This window comes from Leuciscus leuciscus (assembly GCF_965113295.1).
Source record: "Leuciscus leuciscus genome assembly, chromosome: 12".
Taxonomy (NCBI): Eukaryota; Metazoa; Chordata; class Actinopteri; order Cypriniformes; family Leuciscidae; genus Leuciscus; species Leuciscus leuciscus.
Genome location: NC_138736.1, coordinates 34,505,343 through 34,533,310, shown reverse-complemented (window position 1 = coordinate 34,533,310; position 27,968 = coordinate 34,505,343). Strand labels below are relative to the sequence as shown.

Below are 27,968 nucleotides of genomic sequence, written 5' to 3'. Positions count from 1 at the left end.
GCGGGCTGTTGGAATGTGGATGTGTGCTCTGTGCACCCAATGATTCTCAAATTCACTTCTCAATGTTTTATGAGACCACATAAAACCATTAACAGGTTGAAAGGTGTACACATCCACTGTATCTGTTTCAGAAGAAGTGAAGAACAGCCACACTGATCAATGGAAACCAGAGGAAGAGTAAAACGAGCCTGTGTTTATGGTGATACGTGAACATGTAGCAATACATACTACAGTTTCCCTTGTGTGATCATCGCCAACAACACTTAAGTGAATCTGATCAATATGTACAATATATGTTTCATATGGGTGTCCAGCTCCAGCTCAACTAAAGAAAAAACAGATTTCTGAATGATTCAATAGATGGAGCTCAAAAAATAAAAAAACTCAAATGGCCTAAATAAACATATGCTTCAAATAAATACAATTTTCTTATATAATGCAGATACCATCACAACGTGTATTGTATTATAAATAAATTCAATTCGAATATCTATCTAATGTGTATATATCATAACAATACTATGAATATGCCCTTCAACTTAGTGTTGTTTTAGTAAATGACTCACTAAAGAAATCCAGATTTCATTTACAGTGAGAATAATTTTTTTTAAAAAACACGGAATGAAACGTCCCAAAACACGGAATGAAATATAATCAGTCTAGGACAGGTATGGGTTACATTTAGATTGTCAACAGTTCTGACTTCAGTCGGTGGAGAGACTGCCGCTGTCCATGGTGCTGAAAGACAGCGCAGCAGAACAACACTGAACATGAACATAATTTGGGCGGGACTTGTTTTTATCCAGCAGGAACTGATTGGATGGTAAATGTTAATAGGGTCAGTTTTGACTTTAACTGGAGGATGTTATAGATATGTGAGCTGTTGGCATGTGTATGGGTGCTCTGTGCAACCAACTACAAGAGTATGGGTACCAAATATATATTTTTTAAATCACCAAGGGTGCTTCTCAACACTCAAATAGATGCTTCCTTGTTTCCTTGCTCCTCAGTCCTCCAATCCAACTCAGCCATCTTTAAAGGCATCTGAGGAGTCATGATCGAGGATACACAGGTGTATCCTTCCCTCGTATCCTAATGCTCGGTACTCATTTTGGGCTATCCCAGATGAAAGGTGCCTATCATGGCGATGTATGTGGTCGGGGCTCCTAAACGGTGGTCCAACGTAAGTGAGAGAGGTTCAAAGATGGCCGTTGTCACAGTCTTGTGACCCAAAATAGCCTCCGATAATTTTCTGACAGTGACATTTAGCAGGATCATCTCACAGTGTGTTTGCTGCTACGACCTACGCCTACGGACTTGTCATAAAAATGCAACATGAAATGGCGTATTGATCAACGCGACATGGCACTAAAACTCAAAACAACTTACCTCAACCTCCATTTGCAAAATTATTTTCCCTTGCATGCATCTTTTCCTTAGCCATGACTGCATCCATATTCTCCTCTTTCGATTCTTCCTCTTTTTTCAGCGCACATAAAAACCACAATTTCCAAAGTGTGATTCATCTTGCTGTATTTGTTAACCACTAACCACGCTGATGACGTTTTATTCTATACTAACTTGCATCATAGACTACGATTCAATAGTTGTCATCATCGTAGTCTACATATCGTACCCAAGTTTATTAGATCCATGTCGTACAGTGTGATTTGTAATGATCTTATAGGTTTGCAGAAATCACACAGTCTGTGGCAGGCCAGGCATAAGGGAGTGGGAGCTAAGTCGCGAGGATGCACAAATAAGAAATGAGAAGCACCCCAAGAAATTATCAAACACAGTCAACACCAGACAAAGGACTGGGACAAACTAAGGGCCATGTATACACAGGTGAAAATAAGTAAAACGAAACAAGACAAATTCATAACAAAAGTCCATAGAAACAGTGACCCCCTACTTGTCAACTATAACCCTGGAAAGCATGACAGTCATACAACTTGAAGCAACTGTGGCAAGAAAGTGACACAAAATTTTGTCTTCACTTTTATTTTTATTTCTTCACTCCAACCAATTTACTTGGTTCAAAGTACCACTTCACATGTTAGTCACGAAACATGTACAAGTAGTGATAGCTGTATAATTTAAAATGTTCTGCAAATGTTCTTAAAAAACGAAAAAAAACGAACATATAACAGATAATAATATTATAACATTAATAACAACAATAATATAAATAATATTTAATGATACATTTAAATATTTCTGGGATAGATAATTCATTTGACATCCTCATAATGAACTTACATTGTATCTCATTTCCCATTTTTGTGTGATAAATGTAGCTTATATATTCACTCTGCCTCTCCCCTTCACATATCGTTGACTGTCTTTCTCTCTCCGGCTCCTGTGAGAAGAGTAAATTCCCGTCTTAATGTGTTAGCACATGACACATGCCCTCATAACCCACAAGTCTGTCTGCAGACAGAAGTGGGTTCACCCTCAGTGCAGCCTGCTGCAAAATGCATGTAGAGCGTACAGTGCGCCTCTGAGCCAGCTGTGAGAGCACCATTTTCCCAGCATGGCCTCCCCTGAGGACCAGAGAGCACCATTTCCTGAGCGAGAGGAGGCTGGACCGCTCGTCTGCAGGTTATTGGCACATTAACGCTCTTAGTGTGGTGCTTTGTGACCTCGTAGAGGTTCAGAAGCCTTTTCGAGAAAGTTCCAGTAGAAATTGAGTCTTCCTTGAGGAGTGTCATGCTCCTCTGTGGGCCACAAGGGACTTTTTAAGTCTGCTCATTGTGCTTTTCTTGCTAAGTACAAGCTCTCTACGGTAGCGCCCGTGCAGCTTTAGTTTTCACGATCAGATGATGCGGCCAAACCTCCCTAAAACAAGAGAAAAACAGGAAAAGTTGGATCAAACGAACAAAACCAAATGGCAAACACACTTTTTAGCCCTATTCGGATGGGACTAGTTTTTCAGGGGGACGTTAAGAGAAATTCGTGTTTCACTTTGCGATTTTAATGCAGTCCAAATCTGCCAAGTCTGTCAACCATAACAGACTGATATATGGCTCGTACAGCAGCACATTCCTTTGAGTAAAACCCTCTGTGTTCATGGTAGGCCTGTCTTGAAAGGTTACAATGCTAAAAATCAATTTCTTTATGGAAAAAAATTTGTTTGGTTTTAAGCGTCTGAGTATGCTATAAAAAAGAGCATAGGTATTTTTCTCTGTGATTTTTGTTTGCTCATTTCTTGTGTACGAATGACCATGATGTAATCTGGAAAAACCAATTTATGCAGCCATTTCTCTGGTCTATCTAGGGAGGTTATAGAGAGATAAACACTGTCGTTTCATCATTTCTCTTGCATGTTTGTTACACTTGTGGTGGTGGGGGAAAGAAGTGGGAACAAAAACGTTTGAGAAACCTTGAAAAAAACATTTCTTGATAAGAGTTCTTTGCTGAAACTCGAAAGAACCTAACTTTTAGACAAAAGGAATAACATAAAAGACCTTTAACTGACCTGCAACTTTTCTGGTAACTTACTAATCTGGGGTGCGTTTCCCGAAAGCATCGTTAGCCAACTATGGTCGCAAGTTCCGTCGTTATCAGCATAGTTCAACGATTTGGTGTTTCCCGAAACCATCGTTCCAACGAACGTTCGCAAACAGCATCGCAAACTTGTGTGGTTGGAACGACAGCTCTCGAGCTGTGGTTAGAAGCATAGTTTCTAGTTTACATGAGATGTAGACTGAATAAATCCTTATCTTTAGCAACATAAGCAAGCTGACATTCAGTACAACCCGTGTTATTTATTTAGAATACATAATTTACGTCTTTTAGTTTGTCAAGAGATTTAACGCACCGTTTTTGAAGACTGCGCATGTGCGAACGTGCTCTACTATGTAAGAATGAGCCAAATATTGAGTCTGGTAATAAAGCAAAATAACTGAGAAAAATTAGAAATGGTCTTCAGATGCCATATCTGTAACTTATATGACAAAATCTAGCGTTAATTTGATCTCAAACAGATTAATTAAAATAAGTTATTAGTCCACCACGTGCGAGACGTCATAAACCAACGTGGTTGAACGATACTTTGCGACATACGGTTTCGGGAAACAGTCGTGACTAGCTAGTTGATTTCTCCAACGATGCATCGTACTATGGTAGTTAAGCAGCGAGCTATATAGTTGTACGGGAAACGCACCCCTGATCAATTTCATCTGAAAATAGATGCACTCATACTTGCAATGTATGGATTAGTGCATCCCCAATCATTGTATTTTGAAAATATGTATGAAGAAGTATGCTTCTCTATGCCAATAATGTTGGATCATGGGTAGTCTCAGCCTCAGTCACGTTCATTAAAGGTCCGGCTGGAAACAAAGAAGTCATGGAGCCAAACCCCCTCATGGAAAAAGAAAGACTTGCAACAAAACGTTCTTGAATGATTCATTTAGTGGATGCAAGCCGTTCTGTTATTGTAGGGATATCGACTTTTCGTAGGGATATGTGACATTTTCACAACCCCTAAACATGATGGTCAGAGGTCATCTTGGGCGGTCCTTGGCCAGTGAAACCTGCGAAGGAGTCGAGACCTTCTGCCGTCAGTCTACGCGAGACTAGATCACGAGTGTCGAGGCAGAGGCTGGCACTCAGTGCAGTCATCAGACACGGAGAGCAGTCGCACTGATAGGATTACTCTCTGAGATCTCTACCCGTCTCTCCTCTCCCTACGGCTCAGCTCTTTATCCTCTCATGCCAGGGAAGCTCTTGTTTGACAGTCGCTGGAGGAAAGCATGTCTGCTCTCTCGAGGCGGGGATTTAACTGCATACGCACTTAGAACTCTTGCTTTCATCAATACTGTCAGACGACTTCGGTTAGTTTACACATTAAACCCCTCATTTGTGTTTAAATGCCTTGTATTATTACAATAGTGCTAGAGACCACCTAGAGAGTATTTTAAGGGAAGGAATAAGTGTTTGTGTTCCCTGAAAGGCAGATTACTCTAGATAGTCCTGCAAAAGAGAGTCATTATTTGTTGTAAGGGTGTTTACATAGATCTGTTTTCAGCCAGTACAGAAAGTTTCTAAACAGCATCCTAACCGAAATGCTGCTTCACAAGGGACTGATTTGGAATGCATTAGAAAAAAATTTTTTTTTTTTTTTTTTTTTTACTTTTATAATTGACAAAGTATAAAACCTTGTAAATGAAGTAATAATTTTGCTATTCTATTCAAACCGAATATATATATATATATATATATATATATATATATATATATATATATATATATATATATATATTTTTTTTTTTTTTTTTTTTTTTTTTATTCATAATAATATATAAGTAATAAATATAATAAGTAATACCCAAAAGTAAGTAATAGATAATAATAATATAATAATAATAAATAAGTAATACCCAATCAATTAGTCAAAAGATAAAAGATAAATAAAAAAAGGTATTTTTTTCTCATGAGAAGCCAAAGGAAAATTTCCACATAGGTGTATAATAAAGTTCAATAGATCAATCAATCTATCTATCAAGCAATTGATAAAAATCAATCAATCAATAAAAAAAAAAAAATAAAAAAACATAATTCTGTTTATAACTGTTTGAATAGTATATATATATATATATATATATATATATATATATACATACTTACATATATGTATACACACACACACACACACACACACACACACACACACACACACACACACACACACACACACACACACACACACACACACACATATTTATTTAACAGCTCAGAAATACATTTTTCAAAACATCAAGCTCACCCCAAACAATCTGAGAAGAGCATCAGTGGTGTTTCACGGCTTCAGGCTCAGCTATCGTAATCTGAAAAAGAAAATAGAAACATAAAAACTGAAGCTGGACTGATAAAAAAACAACAACAAAAAGACACAAACAAACACAAGTTTACCATAAATGTGCAATGGTTTACAAAGCTTATAGTATGATAATATTAAACATTCATTTATTTAAAGCTATAGCACACATACAAATATATAAGTTTAGCTCCTTCTTAAACATAATTGGTGATAATAATGATTTGTTAAAGCAATATTACAGCTATTTATTAATCTTTTTACAATTTTACTTCTAATTTAAGTTCCTCAGCCAAGAAAAGCTTTAAATGAACAGGTTTGTTTTTGTTTTATTCAGTTTAAGGGCTAGTTTAGATGAGATTAGATTGTGACGGGTTGTTTACCTTGTGGAACGAAGGCCTGTAAATACAGCTACCGCCATCCTCATCAGCTCTGAGGTCAGCTGGGGTCATTTAGAGGTCATGTGGGGGCGGGCTGTTTAGTGGACTATAGAGACGGTCATGTGACCAGAAGGGGGAAGAAAGAGCAAAAACAGCAAGCAGAAATCCCCAAAAAGAACCAAGTTCAAAAAGCCACTGCTTACATTATTGAATCTTAGAATATGAAAGACAATATGTGGAATTACTTTCCATGTGCAACATCTTACTGATGCAATAGTACCGTTTCTATATAGTCTTGTAGAAATTATGTAAAGGAGTATGATTAAAGATATATTAGTAGATAATTAACTTCATATGCTTTACCACAGAAGAGTCTCGTGTGTTTTCATGTAGAAAGAATTATAACAGATAATAAGGTAGGTTTATAATTGGAAATTTATTTCAAGCTGCTGGGTACGGTATATTACAGATGAATTTAATTGTGCTGGTTGCACAGGGAATTCTTGTCAAAATAGTTACATGCATCAGATTATTATTATTATTTTAAAAAGGGAATGCTACAAAGTTGTGGGGGGGTGGGGGTGGGGGTGTGACTAAACTTTTTGGTTTATTTTCACATTTATGTGGGCTTAAAGGATTTTTTTCCCCATTCTTTTTTCTCATAACGTACGCTACACTTTTTTAATGATAATACACATCAGATGTTAGTTTAGATTATGAAGTTTTAACAAAGTGAACAAGGACAAAATGTGCTCTCAAACACAATGATAATTTTGCTTTCAAAAAGTTTATTTTATAATCAACTGAGACGAGAATTAAAGGGCTTACACAAGCTTACAAATATTATAGCTCTTAACAGAAATGTATTAAACTGCCACCACCAGTACCACAATAATTTTCATTACTATCACCTTTTAAACTTCAGCATACATTTGATTAGACTTTTAATAGTTTTATAAAAAGAGTACTAGTTAAACTTTAGTCAACAGTATTTGGTTTAGAAATGACCAGTAACACTTTGCTGTGCACTTAAAATGCATTACAACAAGGTTTAAAGGATACACAATGTGCCAAAAACTGCTGGATTCCCTTTAAATTTCATAGACTATCACAAGCGATGCTTTTCTTTGTTTTTAAATGCTCTGTCACTATTTTTAACCCATCCACGCTATATGACATACTAATGGACTAACCAACATTAGTGGTGTATAAAGGATTATATGTGCTATAATGGACTAGAATTGCACAGGAAAGTGTGCGGAAACGTCATTAACTTGATGTATTTCTTGAAGGAATCTATCATGTATCACCTCAAATTGGGAAACTGAATTGGGGATTTTAGCCACAATCATGTTACTGTGAATTTCAATCAGATTAATAGTCAAATGTTGATTTAGACGCTCCTGAGAAGGTCTAAAAGTAGATTGCTCACTAGGAGAAAACACCTATATTACCACAGAGCTCATTAAAGGGTTTAAACGCTCAACACAAAAACCAGACAAAACTATGCAGGCTTTTCTCATCGCAACTGAAACTGCACACAGTTTTTTTTTCTTACGACATGCTCCTATAAGGCCTTTAACGCTGAAGAACCTTCCATTTAGAAAAGAGAAAAGAAGAAAAACAACAGGTGCACTGAGATTTTCTTTTACTTTTTTCCTACTTAATTTTCATTAAAGGTCAAATTTACAAGGGACACATGGAAGCTGATCACCCATCAAAAAAAAAAAAAAAAAAAAAAAAGTATCTACAAAAAACTGACAGCTAAATCTAAACATCGTACACCTCATATAACTCCGCCCCCAACTGCTAGTGCCCGCCTCCCTCCGACATAAGTGAGTCTATTTGAATTCTGATTGGTTCTCTGATTTAAACTACATAATCCGGCGATCCCGTAATATTCCGTTTGTGGGGGTCTCTTCCATGTCTGTTTTACCCATCAACTTCTTCAACTTTCTATTTTTGTCGTTTTGGTTGATTTTATTTGCAAAAAAGGAAATAGAGTCCATAGAAAATCCATTACTTGGGAGGGCACACGAAGGAGTGTAGCTGGTCAGAACCGGGAATACGGCTGCTCTCTGTACACTCCTTTGCTTGTCCTTGCTGGTGGCGCCTTGTTGCGATTGTTTGCCCATTCCTCCGGGCCTGAAGAGGGAGACAAAGAGCAGAGGTCAGGAAGTTTATTAGTGAAACACAAACAGTCCTTTAGCTCTTGTTAGAAAGCCTCAATTCGAGCATTCTGTTGTGAAACATGCTTATAAAACACTGAACAACATTTGTAAGATATGTTTCTTTCTGCGTCACAGACTAACATTGACATGTTTGAGTGCATGCACAAATGTATTTTGGTGAAATAAATCAGTTTGTGTGATGATTGTCTACACTGTAGTCAAATACAGTATGTAAACGGACAATGAAACGTGTGCAGAAAGAAAACTAACAATACAGACGTGATAACGCATCAAAAGTCGCATATTAAATGTGATTAAACAATGATTTACAGTCATTTTAATGGACTACTTTGAATTTCCAACTACCGACGTGAAAATAAGCTTTAAAGAATAAACAAGACTTGGTGAAAATATTACCAGTGTCATGTTTTGGTGATGTGCTGAAAAATGGGCAACCTGTCAAGAAGATGCCCGGTTTTATTTGTATTTTTTTATATTTACTCATTTTTATTACTTTTTCAACTACCCCATCATAATTTATGAACACTGCTGTTTTGTTGTGATTGTTTTGTTGAAATAATAAAAAAATAATAATAAATAAACAAACTGGATCTATTTCACACCAAAATAAAAATGAAAATAAATTATATTCTGCATTAGGAAAATTAAGCATATTTTACAACAAATAAGAATTTTTGGTATTGTGATGCATTTTATTGTAATATTAAATTACAATATTATTTGACTAATTGTAGTATATACTGTATATATATACATATATATACATACATACATACATACAGTTTATTTATTTCCATAATTCCATTCAAAACGGTAAACTTCCATAGATTATAGATTCAGGGCCCACAACTTAAACGATTTCAAGTATTTAGTTGTTTATTTGTACATAATTTGGGCTTCCAGCTCATAAAACCCACGAAAACAGGATTTCAAAAATTTTGAATATTACATGAAATCACACAGTAATTACACAGTGATACCATGGTCATTGAACCAGGTTTTGGTTATTTTGGCAGTGTGGGCAGGTGCAAATCCTGCTGGAAAATGAAGTCAGCATCTCCATAAAGCTTGTCTGCTGAAGGAAGCATGAAGTGCTCTGAAAATGTCCTGGTAGACGGCTGCGTTGAGCGGACAGCACAGTGGACCAACACCAGCCGATGACATGGCTCCCCAAACCAACACCGACTGTGGAAACTTCACACTGGACTTCAAGCATCTTGGATTGTGTGCCTCTCCATTCTTCCTCCAGACTCTGGGACCTTGGTTTCCAAATGAGATGCAAAATTTGCTCTCGTCAGAAAAGAGGACTTTGGTCCACTGTGCTTTATTAAATCCAGAGTCAACGCAGCCGTCTACCAGGACATTTTCAGAGCACTTCATGCTTCCTTCATTTTCCAGCAGGATTTGCACCTGCCCACACTGCCAAAAGAACCAGGTTCGAATACCTGGTTCAATGACCATGGTATTACTGTGTAATTACTGTGTGATTTCATGAAATATTCAAATTTTTTTAAATCCGGTTTTCGTGGGTTTTATGAGCTGGAAGCCCAAATTATGTACAAATAAACAACTAAATACTTGAAATCGTTTAAGTTGTGGGCCCTGAATCTATAATCTATGGAAGTTTAACGTTTTGAATGGAATTATGGAAATAAATAAACTTTTCCATGATATTCAAATTTTTTGGAAAGGGTCTGTATATATATATAATTATAAAATAAAATTTAAATGTTATAATTTTCTTTTACTTTAATACATGTAATACATGATATTGAAATTATAGTAATAAATATAAATTAAAAAACAAACAAATAAATAACACAAATTAATAAATTCTGGACTCATTGACATGAGAATGGGGGAAATGTGGTTAATTGTCAACATTTAATAAAAATGATAAAATATTATACTTTTCCCCCCTAAAAATAAGCTTAATTTTCTCTAAGCAGCCTATTTTATACATATTTTCTTTTCTATAAAATGCATTTTTGAGGTAAGATGTGACCTTGAGCATGCTTCGACACCAGTAAAGTGTAATTTCCTTGTAAGTTTGTGTTAAACAGGAACCGACTGTGACAGTGATTTGTAGTTGTGGAACATGCAGCAATCCAAACCACCTTCAAATGCGACTTTTAAGGAACAACAGCAATCTTTAAAGTAACAAATCCCAAGAGTCACGACACCATCCAATATCTTCCTCTCTGAGCTCATGGGATCTCTGATCATTTAGGCCAACTAACACTGACAATCAAAGAGAAACGTCCCCAAACCATCCTCCTTTTGTCCTTCACCTCAGAAAGAACAAAACAACTTTAATTGCACCAGAGGATCAAATAGCCACTTTAAAGGGGTTTAGTGGAGTGCCCTCGGGCGAGAGGTTACCGCCACCATTAGCGTAACAGCAGAGCTAATTCACGAGCGTCCGTGTCGATGAACGAGAGCGCTATCGACGGCAGCTTTTGTGTGATCTTGCTCATTTTCAGTTCTTTTTAGGGACAGAAAGGCACAAAGGCCGTTTCTCCAAAATCACTTGTTTTTCAGAATGGGAGCCATAGCCAATAATCTTTAATTAGAGAGCTGTCAATCTCAGGTTAGCCCACGCTAGCTTCAAAGAAAGGATCCGCGCGAACTGTCCTTGCGTTTAGAAAGAATAAGGATGTGTATCAGCCGGATAATAGGAAGTTCTTCTTTGAACTGTCAAGCTGTCTGTGTTTTGTACCACCTGGAAAGTGTTAACTTGAGTGTTATGGATTATGTGTGTGTGTGTGTGTGTGTGTGTGTGTGTGTGTGTGTGTGTGTGTGTGTGTGTGTGTGTGTGTGTGTGTGTGTGTGTGTGTGTGTGTGTGTGTGTGTGTGTGAGAATGTGTACCTACTTAACTATATTTTTTGGACAAATTTATACCCAGAAGTGACCAAAACCTGACAAAATCAAAAAAAAAAAAAAACGCCCTCATTTGTAAAACTGGTATAAAAATTAAGTAATTAAAGGTTTTTAAAAAATGTATAAATGCAGAAAGTTGAATGTGATGGGTAGGTTTAGTGGTCAGGTTAGTGTAAGTGGAGAGAATATAAAGTTTGTACAGTACAAAAACAGCTTTTAAATCATACAGAATATTTTTTGAAAATGTAAAAATGCAGAAAATGTTCTGTGATGAGTAGGTTTAGGGGTAGGGTTAGTGTAAGGGGATAGAATATACAGTTTGTACAGTATAAACATCATTATATCTATATGGTAAAGGTTTCCAATTTGACCTTCATATTGAGCTTCATACACACACACACACACACACACACACACACACACACACACACACACACACACACACACACACACACACACACACACACACACACACACACACACACACACACACACACACACACACACACACAAATCTTTTTAAAGGAAAATCAACTTCTAGTGCCCAAAGCTAAAAAAAATAAATAAACATAAAATAAAGTTTTGAAACTATATGGTAAATAAAACTAGCAGTTGATTCTGTTACAATATCATTTTAAAATTCTAAAAAAATTCACACAAATGCTTTAGTCTGCACAAATGCATCTGTATATACACTAAAAACACACACACACACACACATTAATATTCTAGCTGCTGAGAAATATAATGGCACATCTTATCTTTTTTTGCTGGGACAATGAGCAACATCAGCAATTCCAGAGCATTGCAATTCTTTTCAAGATATCTCTGCCATATTTATGCTTTTCTGTACCGACAGTGTTCATAACCGCAAACTTATTTGCCTTCCATGGAACGCTCGTCCGATAGCATTTTGATTCTTTCGCTGCATCCAAACCCGTCTCCTGTTTACATTCATTGTAACTGTCTGTTCAAGTAAATTCAATCCTGTTGTATAGATACTGCAACCAAAAGTCTTGCAAGGCCAGCAGTATTTATAACAACAATACAGCAGGAGCCGAGCGTGCTACAGGCAAAAGAAGACAGTGACAGACTGAAGGTCCATGTATTAACTGGAGTTATTATAAAATAGACAGCTTATTGTGTCACTGCATTAGAAGAGTGGAAATCAAGCAAGACATGCTGACAAACTACAGTAATTTCATGTGATTATAAAACTGCATTGAGGGAAGAAAAAAAAGACACTTACCGTAAGAGTCATATGATTCTGCACTGATACCATGGCTGTATTCATAATAATCCTCTGAGCTGTGGAAAGAAACGAGAGACATTTATTGAGCAAAATAAAATTAATGCGAGCTGACTGGCTGATCCATTTTATTGATCCATTGTCAAGAAAAAACAAAAAAACATTTCTATTGACACTCTGTGTTTGTATGTGCATTTATTTATAGACAGAGAGAACGAAAGTGAAAGGTGGTGAAAGTTCAAGGCATGTGTCTGCTTCGATTTTTTGATCTTTTTTTAATTCTATGTGTGCATTTAAATAGTTTTATAATTGTACCTACATATGATGTTTGAATATGTGTTATGTTTGACTCATTTCAGGCTGTGCTGCTAAAGTAACTGTTCTTTTTTTGTGTGCAGCAATATCCTGCCTTGACAAATTTCAAATAAAATAACTAACTAAAGACAGAGAGGACCAAAGTGAGAGAAAGATGGTGAAAGTTCAAGGTATGTGTCTGCTTTTATGACACTAGTTGCTCCCTATTTAAATTGACAAAGCAATATCTCAGCAGGCACATGAAGCAGAATAACCCATCGGAGAAGCTATTTTCCGAGCAGATTTGCGGTGCGCCTGCCTTTTATTGCAGCATCTCAGAAGTTTTGCTCCTGGGTCTCTGTTCCCTTTCTGCTTCCAAATTGAGTTTTTCTCCCATAGGCCCCTCAGCTGAGCTGTCCAGTGCCAATCACAGCTGACTGCTAACCATATCCTGATGTTCATGCTCCCATAATTCCACTGGCCTCCCATCAGTATGAATGGTGCTACAAGAAATAGAAGGTTACTTGAAAAATTATCTCAGCTTCCACTAGGGAGTATTCTTCAGATATAAACCTAGTGTTACATTGGCAGAATTATTTGTTATTCCTCGCATTATTTCTATAGAAACTACATATTTTATATTTGGTTCTCCTCATTTAATTTCTATAATAACTCCTTTCAAATCTATTGTAACTCAGAGCTTCCCATTAATTACTGTACCAAGACTGTGGCGGCCCACCAGCCTTATTTTTCCGACTACAGTTTCATAATATACGAAAAATATTTTTGACCTTCTCATAATAACATAAAAGTTCTTTGACATTTTGGCCTCTATTTTAACGATCTAAGCGCATGGTCTAAAGTGCACGGCGCAAATACACTTAGTGCGTGTCCGAATCCACTTTTGCCAGTTTAACAACGGGAAAAATGGTTGGCACACCCGGCGCATGGTCTAAAAGAGTTGTCCCTATTCTCTTAATGAGTAATGGGTGTGTTTTGGGCGTAACATTAAAAAAACCAACCAGAGTCTCATCTCCCATTTCCTTTAAAAGCCAGTTTCGCTCGCGCCATGGCGGATTCAAACACTTCTCTAGCGAGGAAACGGATCTGCTCGTGCGCGAGGTTAAAGCGCACAAGCAGACCATGTACGGGACAAGCTGGATTCCACCATATATTTGTGTACACAATAATAATCTTTTACATTGTAATCCTTTTATTTTTAATATGTGGCATGTTTGTGTGCTGCTGGGCATCCCTGTGTGTGTAATAAGCAGAATGTACGTGCGTTGTGCAACCGCCTATAGGCGCACATTACTAATGCGCTCTTTAAATAACAAAAACAATATTGCACCATTGACTTTAGACCAGGTTTTCGTTGGTCAATTGTTGGTCTATTTCAGTTGCTTCAAAATAGGCAACTGAACAATGCTTCCGAACACACCTCGTTTTCAGACCAGCAGCCCATGGGCGCACAAATGGGCGCAAATGCATTTGTTATTTAAACAACGTGGCGCAGGACCCGAAAATGATAACTGCGTCAGGCTGAAACTAGCAAAAAACACTTGCGTCGCGCCTGGCTCCGCATTGCACCGGGTGTAAGATAGGGCCCTCTGTCTTATGGACAGCACATCAACATCGAGGCACAGCAGCACCTCAGACAGCATGAGTTCAAATCCCAGCTAAAGGTACTTTCCTGCTCCTGTTCCCTTATCGTCCTAGACAGTCCTGTCCATTAAAGGTAAAAAACCAAATGTCATGAAAAAAAGCTACATCTGAAAATATTTGTCTTGAAAGAGATTACAGCAAGACAATAAAAATGTTCCCATGTTTCTCATTTTGGACTCATATCTCAGTTGTGTCTACTCTTATTTCTCCTAAGTTTTAGGAAGCGTAGGAAAAGCAACCACTGAGCAATACATTTTTACTCTGGGTAGTCTCTCAAAATCCTGTGGGAAACACTGGTAACTCTTCCTCTTTCCTATCATAACCACTTCCTCATTCCAATCATACTGTCAAAACCCCTCCTCTTATTCCAATCATAATATTATTGACTCCTCCACTCATTCACAAGAGATACTCACACGTACAACGATCCACCTTCAGTGGCTGAGAAAAGAGTGTATTTGATTTTCATAAACTGTTATGCAGAGAGGAAATCCCATGTCAAAGCTCACACAGAGGTACATATCGCTAGCCTGCTGTTACTGTTAGTTTCACGCTCAAAATGTGTCTGCACACCAGGGAGAAGAAGATAGGATGAGAATGAGAGAGCGGGTTCAGCTGGGATTGCATACATATGAAGACCTATGGAGCACAACTAGGGTCACTATTCTCCTCAGATTCCAACACACAAGCTCAGGAACCTTGTGAGGGCTGGGAGGAGGCTTTATATCATGTGTGTGATGAAATTCCCCATTTCCACCGTGCATGAAGGTGAAATTGAAGAGACCTAAAGCTTTTGTGTTCAGTAATGCATCAGTCAGCTTCACAACCTGCTGCCAGATGCATCTCTCTCTGCTGTTTCACACCATAAAGAACCTATTCTCACCAATCTGAACACCAGCCTGGGTTCAAACCTAGTTAGACACCTTTAATTTCGTCCCTGACACATCGTCAATATTCCTTCTTTCCTAAATTCGTCTCTCTCTCCCTCTCCTCCAGTGCCGAGTTTGTTCTGTTCTACTCAATTACCCTGTTCAGCTTGTTCCAGTCGAGGTAGAGCGTTAGCAGAAATGATGATGCATTTAAGTCACACACAGTCCAATTCCTCCAATTAGCAACACACACGTGTAAACACTGCAAACACGCTGTCGAATGAACTACAATCACCCAGAGGAACATTTCACTCCTCTGAGGAGACTTAATGGAGTTATCAGGTACGCTGCATATTAGTGTTAACTGCAAGTATCAAAAATGCTTTGGAGGAATAAAAAAGTAATATGATTATTTAACACCCGCCAACCCGCAAAATGAAGCAGCGGCGTGTAACGCAGTCACTCCTACTAGCCATTTTGGCGGGCTGAATTTGATATATAATATACACATTTTTCAATTGTAGTCTTTTTAAAAGGCATCTGAAATAATAAACTAAGTGCAGAGTGTAGTCAAATATAAAAAAAATATTTGATACATATCGAATAGATACACGAGACCAGCTGCGCTTTCTCGCTATCTCATCTTTCCAACAGCGAGTTGACACACAAAACCGCCTCCCCTCACTCACTCGTTTCATTTGTTCCGGATGAATATTGTTAGTGTCACAAGGCTTGAATTTCAGCATGGGATTGCGCATATTGCGCATAATCTTACTCATTCCCGCAGATTTTGTGCTCACACCCAAAGTACGGTACATAATGCCGCCTCTCAGTGCCAAATTGAGTTCTTTTTCGCTGCTTATTGTGATTAAACAGTCAAATACACCCAAATTAATGTCAAAATACCGGTCTTGGGCTGGGTTTCCCGAAATCTCCTTAACGCTACGTCGTTCTTAAGTTACACCTTAAGCTGTACCTTATCGATAATACGTGTTTCCCGAAACGTTCTTAGTTAAGTATAGCTTCTGTAAGTCATACGTTCGGAAGGTTGGTCTGGACCACTCTTTGCTTTACCTTATCACTGTTTCAGGTCTAAGTTTTAATACACCCAGACAGTGTTCAGTTAGGCTAATTCAAGTGTTTTCATGCAAAGAAAAAAATTGTCATTGCACTGATTGTTGTTAGATTTTTAATTATATTATTATATATATATTATATTATTAATTTAATTAAAGAGCGCTTTTAAAGGCCAGTGAAAGCATAGGCTACTGTCAGTTAAGTCCTATTCGGACGCTAATATGTATTTTAAACATTTACAGGGGTAAGTCGGTGATTTTAGTGCCGTCCGAATCCATAATATCAGTGTTTTTTCTCACCCAACCCGCGTAAAAATCCCTGGCCAAATTAGTACCTACTGTTTTTTGACAAACAGGTCGTGTGGTAATTGAATTGCCGTCTGAATCCACATCTCTGAGTTTACAAGAAGAGATTCAAAATCCTCTGTTCAAATCCTTTTTGATCACTGCCGAACACCGTACGTAAGATGTACACTTTTATTACTGAAATGCTGGAAAGTATTTATAAGAACAATATTTCATCGCAGCTCCACCTCAGCGAACAAAAATGGGAAAGAGAAGAAAGCACGTAAAAATTTTAAATGGTTATTATGGCAGCAATATGTGATACAATTTAAAAATATGTAGGCTTGGCTTTTATAGGCTATTATAATTTGGATTATTTTTTCCTAATAAATGCAATTTCATCTATTTCTGAAGAGCTTCTTTTATAAAGAACACCGCTTTCTCGCATAACGCAGTGCAGCAGCCTCTGCACAAGAGAATAATTGATTCTCAAGCCATCGATATCAACCAATTCAGCACCATCGCCACGGACAGCACCGGGTAACGTCACACGTAAGAAGGTATATCTTAAGGAGCTTCCTAAGGTATGGTTCGGGGAACACGCCTAGAAATGGTATACCTTCAGTTAAGTTATACCTTTAGAGTCTTCGTAGCGCGCTAAGAGACAACGTTATCGGGAAACCCAGCCCAGGTGAGTATTCACGTAAACAATCAGTTATGTTTTAAGTGAACATAAACAGCTGAGAAAGAAAACGCATGTGTAACAGTAATGGATCCGTGCGTCAGGTTTTAAAGTGACAGCAGCCTAATATATCTGCTGGCAAATTATGATATATATATATATATATATGATAATTATAACCAATTATAACCAATTTCTTGTCAAATAAGAGACATTATTTACATAATGTTTTTTCTCTCATACACGCAGTCATGCTTACCCAGCTAAAACCGTTGTGCACTAACACTTTGTGTCTATCTGATGTTCTCCAAACAGATTAAATAACAGATTGGCTTGTTTTAAACGGTTTTCACTATGGCGTATAGAATCTCTCAGTGATTGCTTATATCTGCAGGCGACTGTTGAGAAACTCTGTCACATAGATCTGAAACCATGAAGTACTGCACAGGTGTTTGCTGGGAGTTTTACTTCAAGTAACCATGAAATTACAACAATACCCTGCTAGAAAATCAACTCAACTTGTTTCCTCAGGTAGATTACCAGCCGGTGGGGTCAAGACACAAAGTACAAATGCTTCGATTCTGCATTTTCTAACGTTTTTATTACAAATTATCTTGTGAGCATAACAATTTGTGAGAAAAGTATGACATAGGATTAATAAATTTTGCTTTACTGACAGCAGTATTGGAGCTGACAAAACGTGATGATCATATTCTCCAGAATGATCTGAGACGATCCAAAGAATATCTTGCACTTCAGTAGAAGCAAGAACATTTGACCAGCTGTTTGACTAAATTTTTGTACTTACTGGTTGAATTTTTAGTGAACAAGAAAAGTGCAGAATTGTAAATATATTATTTCAATCATCATTTAAAAAAATATCTTAAACAAAGGAGTAAGTCTATTAAAACATAAATGCATACATAAAATTAAATGAAAAAAACATTTAAAAGGTTTAAAACATATAAGTCTATGTGCAAAAAAAAAAAAAAAAAAAAACCTGAGCGTATTTCCTCAGGACGGTCGCTCGCTGACTTGACATTCATAAAGGCCTTGCGCTCTCTCTCTCTCTCTCTCTCTCTCTCTCTCTCTCTCGTGTGGTTAAACAGATGGTGGGGTTAAATCTGAATGATGTACTACATGTCCCAGGTGATCTCTGTGTTTCCTCGTTCTCTCGTCTTTTTTTCACAGCTGGTAAATCAGCAGTGGGGCGTCTGTGACGAGTCTCGCTGGTCTAATCTACTGAGAGAGGCTTATCACTAATCACTAATTACTGCTTCATTCTCTCGCACTCAAACAGAAAGAGTTTGGGAGAGGTTTGGAGGGCAGAAAGGTGAATAAACATCACACAGCGCTAATTATGTTTTCCATACATGGGTCACAAAGTTTACTTAAAGGAACAGTTCAGCCAAAAATGGAAATAGAACGCTACTTTGAGTGAACATGTTTTAAATGCTCATTCCAGACTGTGTCATTAAGGTTGTTCATTCAAGATAAGACTAAAATGAAATAAATTTATACAGTCTAAAAACAGACAATGGAAAACCACAGGCATTTGTCCTCTATTGAGTCTCCTGCACCAATTCAACGCTGAACTAGAGCATTCAATGTGCATGTATTATAGCTAGCATGTTATGTACACACCATAAGCCATGTGCAAATATGTATGTGTGTCCCATTTTATGGTCTCCTCATACAAATAGGAAAATCTGTCTATTCAAACAAGCTACAGGCAAAATCGTGGTTTGCATATGCTTGTGGAATTTGCGACAGAAACGGAAGCTCTTTTCTCAGATGTAAATTAATCTAATTTTAGATTGTAACAGTCTTCTTGTCTTGCTAACAGAACCAAAGGTCCACAGAGACGGAAACAGAGACGAGAGCGAAGACACCAAACCTCTAAAATAGATCTGAAATAAGTTAAAAAATTTCAGCACGTCTGTCTCAGAGAAAGTGGGACAGAGGACAGAACGTGTGAGTAAAGGAACAGAGAGGAAGACAGGTGTAGAAGAGAGAGAAACCTGCCGAGTCTGATGCTTTGAACGGAGGAGTAATCAATCGTGATAATCGTGACCTGCAGAGCTGAACTCTGTAATGTTCCTCTTCATCAGGTGTGGAACAGGTTTTTAAAAAAAAATTTATTAACAGGATCAAAAGAACCGGAAAAACAAAGTAACGGAGTTAAGATCTAGATTTCTAGAGTTTTCCACTGATAAAAGAGCCTGTCATTAGGGAACTAGAAGAACTAAGTATTAAATGATCAATTTATTCATTAAAATAAATTAATTGAATAATAATTCAAATGACTAAATGAATCAAATTTATAATACATTAATATATTGATTCAAATAATTGTATTTATTAAAAAATATTTTTAAATGAATCATTAAAACAATATTTAAAAAATCAATCATTAAAAAAAAAAAACATTGACGTTTAAATAAATTGAAAAAGAAAAAGACTTTTAGAAATGTTGTCCTTTATTTTACCACGATAGTCCCATAAAATGATTAATATACTCTCATCAAAATATTCCGTCTAAAAGCTGAAAGTTCATTGGTTGCTCCCATTTGATTAACTGTCAAATTAAACTTTTAAAAAAAAAAAAAAAAAAAAAAAAAAAAAAAGTAAAAAAAGTTATAATTTTTGTAAAATTACACTTTTTTAAGGTGTTCGTGTATTTTTACATTTGTAATAATAATTAGCAACATGTACTTAGGGCCTACTATAGGCAGAGGTGGGTAGAGAACAAGCGGCAACCTCCCCGCCTCTCTCTTGAAACCAACATGGAAGTGAGTTAAACTGCAATTCATTGACTGGCCGCTTGAGGCTGGCTGCAGAAGTGAGTCAAATCTGTATCTCCCCTATGTTAAAATGACCAACTTTACAGCAGAAAAAAACATGTTTACAGCCTGGTTCTCTATGTGGCTTTGGTCTATACAGCTAATTTTGCCCTTCATAACAACTGTGAGGGGGGTGAATTTATTTATAACTCATCCGTTTAGTTGATTAATATTTAAAGTTCTGCATAATTAAGGGTGTGTCCACTTTTGAGTGACAGGTGGGCCGCTGATGTCAATGCTAGCCGTTTGTTTGCTGTTAGCCGCGTCACTACTCACTTCAGCAAATTTTAGCTGCTGAACTTGCCATCTCTGCAGTGTTTGTGCTTTTTTTCAGGATTATTTCATACAATTGAATACACCCATTACTTCGCCCACGGCTTAGGATTCCGTCGTTCTCGTCAAGTATCGTTCGAGAGAACAGCCATTGCTGTATTTCAGTTGTTCTCCTCTGTGAACATGCACTAATAGATGTCTGACAATTTCGTTGGTTTTTGGAGTTTTCAGATTTAAAAACGTCTATAGATATAAAGGCTCGTTTGTTCTGCTCTCACGGAACAGATAGATTATAATATGCGTATGTACCGTCAAATGAAATCCTGCTGGTGTCGGCGCTTTCTCCGTCCATGCAATAAATGCACATCCTTGAATGAGCGCGGATTTTCTAGCGCATTTACTTGAACTTCATAGGTAATATATCTATGGTTTAACCCATTTGAGAGGCGGCCAAAATCAGAATTTAAAATGGACTGAATAAGCTCTCTACGAACTTGACGAGTGATGCCGCGCTGACGGACCATAGACTATAAAAAAAGAGTGACTGACATGTAACTGTTATGCACATAAATCACTGTCACACACACTCTCTCAGAATAATAGTTAAGTTACTGCATAATACATTTTCAACTAGCAGAATAGTACAGAATCACGATACACAGTCTCACTTGTAGCCATGTCTTTTAATAATATTTCGAAGGGCAAAAACAGGAACTTTTCATTGGCTTTACATCATCAACTGTCACTTTAGCGCGAGACCCTGTGCAGTCGCAGACTTTGTACTTTCAGTAGCATATAGCATTACCTCCCAAGCCTGAGCTAACTCGATCACGTCGAGCGGTGAGCCGCGAGCGTGGTTTCAGATAGCCAGGCTCCTCCAGCTTCACCCACGCCCCGCCTCTTTGCCCATTTTCTGTTATCCGAGAGTGACGCAAGGTGACGCGAGGCCAAGATGGCGACGGCCGACTCCGCCCACTTTAGGCTTCAAAAATGCTCTTCAGAAATCTACGGGTGACGTCACGGACACTACGTCCATATTTTTTTACAGTCTATGGTAGAGAATCCAAAACCTGTACTTGTAATGCTTAAGTTCAATGAAAATGAAGATGAGGAATATAGCACATAAGACTTATTAGAATAATCCAAACAGCCAACATGCGAAACAGCCTGCAGACATGGACAACACCATACACTGAATGAGAACACAAGAGGACATTAAATACACAGTGATGATGAGACAATGACGAACAGCAGTGGTGATTATGAAGGTGTCCATGGTGACTGATCAGTGGTGGCAAATTAGAACTAGAAGGTATAAATGTATTGTCAACACTGTTCTGTGATTTATCAATAAAATAGCTAAGAAACTGAAAAGTTCTAGCATATATTTCTTAGCAACTAAAACCCACAGCTTCACTATTAGTAGAGAGACTAATTCATTCACAATGCAACGCAATGCTCTCTATAATGCATTCATATGTAATCTTTACTGTGCTATTTTATCTGTATCTGATTCAGAACAAGCAGAAATCTATGAGAAATATAAAGACCCAAAGACAAAAGAACTGATAAAAATATGCTGTCATGTAGCAGCGCTGTGTCATTTGCCATAGCTGTGCACAAGGCAACCCGCGTTCGAGTCTCAGCTCGAGGTTCAGGCTTTTTTGTTCATTAATGACGTCATCAGCGACTAGTCAAAGTCGACTCAACTTTAATCACATATATATCGACTTAAAAAAATCTGAAGTCGTTCGACCCCTAGCTGTAATCTGGGGATCGTCTGTGTTGGTTAGCATCTGTCTGTGCAGTGTGAAGAACTGACCTTTTAGAAGACTTTAGAAGATCGATGATTCTTTGAACATCTGACCTGGTCTTTTTAAAGGTAAAATTGTATTTTATTCATTATTATTTGTACAAGTACAAAATAGAAACCTGCAATTTTCCACTAAACTCGAAGTCGTATGAACGAGTTGCCAATATAGTGTACTCAAATTTCACTCAAATGTACTCAAGATTCCCTATAAAAAGTTAAAAATAAAAATTGTGCATTATCAATAACAGAACAAAACATTTGGTAGATTTTCAAACTTGCAAAAGGGTGGATAAAAACACAATTAATGTGCGTTGCTAATCTTCTTAAAGTGGTCCAATAGCTGCTATCACTAAAATTAAATTAAATTAAATGTTTGCAAACATCAGTTATTGAATTCGGTTAATTTGTACAGCACAAACCTTTCCAACATATCTTACTAAGAACAGTGGCCTTCTAAACCCCTCTGAGATCAAGCCAGAGGCGAGGAAAACCTCCCAATCAATCAATCAATCTCCTAAGAGGGAATTTCTAATCAGTTCCCGCTATAATTGCTCTTTTCCCCTCTAAATCTCAACTCTCAGAGTCGTGTCTCCTGAAGCAGTGCTAACCTTTGAAAAGCAGCAGTCTCTGAACTCACTGCACTGACATTTTCCACAACAAACTGCTCTGCGGAGGCCTATAGCCGCTCTGACATTCAGTGTGTGTGGGTTATGTGGACCATATGGCGCTCTATAGCACTCTGAAGAAGCTGTTTAAATGCTGTCAGACACACTCACGCACCCCTGAGCACTTCCACCGGGAGTGCGACTGCAACACGCCGAGTGCACACGTGTGGAGTATCCGGACCGCTACACAAGAAGGTGACACACCTGGGAGAATCCCACAGCAAAGGCTTTTTCATCAAAGTCGTAACATTTGACCTCTGACCCTTTTAACGCTCCTGTGAGATAAACCCGCCACCTCTGTGAACATTTAATCTCTGAGCTCTCCCCTTCCTCTAACACGGGTAACGCCGGCCTATTTATAGCATCGGGATGCCATGGTGAAGACACATCTGATCAATTTCAAGTCATGACACTTTCGCAAAAAAATAAAATACTTTTTTAAAACTATTGCGGCATATTGCGCCATTAGCCTATTTTATCTTTGAGTGTTGAGTGATGTAATATAAGTGGACGCGTGAAAGCGTCATGAGACTGAATGCATTGAAAAGCCCGCGCGAGGCTTGCCTCGATTCATCTTTAAAAGACTGTGATCTCGATTCAAACACCCACGCGATTTTCTTCCATTTCGTCTGTTTATTAAACCTTTGACAAAATCATATCGCAACATTCAAATATGTGTTGGCGCTGGCGCTGACCCAGAGAGAGTTGTCATGAAACAGCAGCCTTTTCCTCATAGTATCATTATTTCTGTGATATAATAGTTCAAATTATCATAGAAGTACTGGGATAAAAGTTTAAAGTTCAAATATAAACACTGATGTCTACGATAGCGATAGAGTAAATCAGCTTTTGATAAAAACTTGGTGCTTAAAATAACGCATTTATCGATTACATTGTTTCACCACAAGTGACTGTTAAAAAAAATTATTTGTTATTGAATCATTTATTAAAGAGAATGTAGTACTGTATGATGCTTCTAAAATAAGTCAGAAAAATGTGATGAATTGTTTTTGTAAATTTGACTCATCATCATACATCATGTACGGTCTGTATAAGTGTATGATTTAACTTTTCCCCATGGTCTAGTGTTAAAAAAAAAAAAAAAAAAAAATTGCAATATTGAATCGCAATACATATCGTATCGGCACCCAAGTATCATGATAATATCGAATCAGGATATAGGTGTATCATCCCCCTATTTTGAGGATGCATGCACCCAATGGCATGCATGCATCCTCATGCATGGGATTTTTTGGCGTGCTCATGCGTTACAATCGAACCACTTTACTTTTTATGTTTATCGACCATGTTTCTTTTACTAAAGAGGCTATAGTTTCTCGTAAGCACGCAAAATGTATCTCATGCGCACGCGAAAGTCTGTTAAAGTTCGCAAAAGGTTTTAAACTAAAAGTAATCGTAAAAAATAATTTTTTGAAAAAAATTAAGCTGAAATAAAATATAAACGAAAAACTCAAAATTTAAAAATGTAAATGTAAATTAGAAATGTCTTTTACCTTAGAAAGCTAAGGTAACACTTTATTTTAAGGTGACGTAGTTACACGATACTACTTACTTACTACTTACTATAGTAATAATAGTAAATTATGCATAATTACTAGTAACTAACCCTAAACAAAACCCTAACCGTAACTCTATAGTAAGTACATGTAGTTAATTAATATGACTCAGTACTAATATGAGTAAGTACAATGTAACTACGTCACCTTAAAATAAAGTGTAACAAAAGCCTACAAAACTACTTAAAAAACAAAAACAAAAAGACAAAAGAACAAAACAAAATAACAAAAAAAAAAATTAAAAAAATACAATAAAAATATGAATAAATACCTGGCCTGCTGTTGCTTTGATATAGTTATACATAGTATACACAGAGTAAAACACCTCTGGATCACTGTATATTCTATGATTAAAAGAAATGTTGGTTTACATATCCCTGGATTACATATTACAAGATCAAAGATGCACCAGGATGAGGTATGAGGAAATCTACCACAGCTCAGTAACGCACAGACGATGTTTTATGAATCAAAGAACACAGAAACCTGCCGTATAACGAAGTACATGTAGGCTTGTCGAAAGACTCCTCATCAATTAGTCAATGCCGTTTGAGCTGTTAAAAAAGCATTTGAGCTCAGGAAGAAGCCTCAACTGACATTAATCTTAAATGAGTATGTTCCAAATACTGATCTGACACCTGGCCTGTGTGTCTTTGATATAGTTTTAAGTATACACATGGGTAAACCACCTCTGGAGACAGAAACCTCTGGAGACAGAACAGTAGTGGTCAGAGTGTGATGAAGTCCACCTGAAGATTACTGTGACATGTCATCACTGCCATAAATCCAGCATCATGTCTTTCTCGCTCTGTTCACACCGCAAGTCAAGTGTCAAGTTCCAATGCTCATTTTCTGCTCAAATTATTAAAAAATTTTTGTGAGGTTGTTCATGTGGTTTTTAAAATGTGACCCATATCAAAAACAGTGGTCAAAACTGAAGACACTAAAAAAAATCTCAATTTGCAGAATTTAAATCGTACATTAAATCATATAGCTCAATATTTGCAATATGCATACAGTATATGCTAAAATAAATAAACCAAATAAATAAATAAACTCAATAAACCAAAAAGATGATTAAAATGTATTAGGCTATATTTCCATTAAATTAAACTTAAAAATCAGAATTTAATTATTGTATAGCCTAATTCATTCTTCCTGATTATACAGTAGCCTATATAATTATTTAAAAATACAACAATTAAAAATTAACAACTGTAGTTATACTATATATATATACTAACATTGTAGTTTTATTATAGCATATATTACAATTGAATATATCTTATATATAATATATCTTTAAATCAAACCTAGTATAAATAATTATTAGTTATTATTACTCCAACTTGAGACACAACTTCTATTTTACTGCATTCTAACTTGGCTGTTTCAAAAAACATGAACATGTTTTATGTTAACACCCACTAATTATGAGTCAAAATGTCCTTCACAAGACTGTGGTGTTCATAAGACCTTCTCTGGTACACAGTGACTGACCCTGTCATACAACATGAAATGTTTCTTTGCAGAGAATATTGCGAGATAAAGGAGTGATTCATTAGCGAGAAGGCCCGCTTCTCTCTTATGGGCTTTCAAAGCTGCCCCCTACATTAGCCTGAACGATTTCCAATGCAGCAAATCTCCAAGTCCAGCTCTGTGCAGACCTACACAAACTCTTTGGTTCGATACAGAGAGGTGAGCACTGACCTACATTGTGAATAAGCTCTCTCGTTCAGATAGACACACAAAGGCACTCTGAGGTGCCCTTTACGCTGACAGCAGACAAAACACACACAAACTTACTTCAGCGCCTGATTGCTGTAGTTGTTGTCATACGAGTCATATCCCTGGTCATCGTAGGCCGTTCCATATCCATCATCGTATTCCTACGGGGAAGAAAATGTATGCTGTAAATATCCAGATGATTTTTTTTATTTTTTTTTCTGCAACATAAAAGCTTTTTTAAAACAACAGAAAAAAATTAGGTGCTTTGTTTTTTGTTGTTGTGAATGATTATTTTTTAGTATTAGTTGAATAAATTATTAAATGATTCATTCAGAAACACAGTAGCTTGTTTTGATCTAGAATGAATCAGATTTATTTAATTAATTGGTTGACTGAATGATTCAAAGACTCAATCATAAAGAGAGTCACTGGTTTTGTTGACTAGTCAGTTGACTGTAAGATTCAAAGTCTCACTCAAAATTTATATGTAGTGTGTCACCTGTTTAGACTTTTATAAAGACACCACAGTAAATAGTTTCATAATAATTTTCAGTCAGTATTTTCTCAACAATTTTTAGTACAGCGAGACATTGTACAGTGTTTATTTCAGTACAGTGTTTTGAACAAATCGGTTGACTGAATGATTCAATAAATAACTCTTAAAGACACTTATGCTAAAAATGATTTTGAATTAATTTCTGTGGACTTTCAGTTCAGAAATGGTCTGGGGAGAGAGCTTTGTTTTTTGAGCGTTAGTGTGTCTACATAGTACATTAAACTCTTTTTTTTTAAAAGAGCAAAACAAATCCTGTTTTCCTTGATATGAACCCTTGAAGAGATAAATGCATGTATAATGCAGCACTGCAGGACGGAGTCTGGAGCGGCGAACAGTCTCCACAGGACATACTGCATTTCATGAGGGTCAAGAGATCTGCTCTGGTGATGAAGCATTTTGAGCCGTCCTGGATCCACACACACTCACTCACACATCCCAAACTCTGCTTAGAGGTTAATCTACTCTGCTGAACCTCAGTCGACATTAATACTCCATATATCTAGAGCAGAAATAGCAGAGAGCCTGAAAACTGAAAAGCAGCTCTTCACTTAAATGAAAGGTTGTGAAAGTGCTTCATTAAGTCGAGGGGCTGATATGATTTTGACACTGTAATTAACATCGCATAATAACCATTTAAGAGTGGATAATGAAACTTCATGGGGGTTACTATCTAATGTAGCTATTATTGTGACATATTGCAGATTGCTTTGTGACACGTGGCTCTGTGGCCTGTTGTCAGATGTCGCAAAGCCCTGTTTGATATGTTTTTGAAGACTAATGAAGCGTGTGAAGTGTCAAGAGAGGTCATAAGCACAAGCTGGAACTGAGTTATAACACAGACTTTGCACCTTTTTCCCCCAAATAAGATTTTAGTCTCTTATGCTTGCCTAGGATGCATTTATTTGATTTAAAAAAATAAAATTTAAAAAATAAACAGTAATAATGTGAAATATTATTACAATTTAAAATAACTGTTTTCTGTTTAAATATATTTTAAAATGTAATTTATTCCTGTGATGGTAAAGCTACATTTTCAGCATCATTACTTCAGTCTTCAGTGTCACATGATCCTTCAGAAATCATTCTAAAATGATGATTTGCTGCTCAGGAAACATG

At 36.9% G+C, this 27,968-nt stretch overlaps 1 protein-coding gene across 2 annotated transcripts in view; it reads right to left on the bottom strand.

Moving 5' to 3' along the window:
• Positions 1 to 2,545: 2,545 nt before the first annotated feature.
• Positions 2,546 to 27,968, bottom strand: part of khdrbs3 (KH domain containing, RNA binding, signal transduction associated 3) — a 135,294-nt gene continuing 109,871 nt past the window's right edge. The window contains exons 7-11 of one of the 2 annotated variants that reach the window (XR_014210506.1): positions 26,375 to 26,457; positions 12,527 to 12,585; positions 8,228 to 8,349; positions 5,774 to 5,834; positions 2,546 to 2,841 (exon numbers count right to left, since the gene is read on the bottom strand). Coding sequence is in view for 1 of the 2 variants with exons in the window: in XM_082186269.1 (XP_082042395.1) it covers positions 8,258 to 8,349; positions 12,527 to 12,585; positions 26,375 to 26,457 (234 nt within the window). In the remaining variant the exon portion in view is untranslated. Of the gene's footprint in view, positions 2,842 to 5,773; positions 5,835 to 7,162; positions 8,350 to 12,526; positions 12,586 to 26,374; positions 26,458 to 27,968 lie in introns of those variants that run through there. The other variant, XM_082186269.1, reaches the window with a different exon arrangement.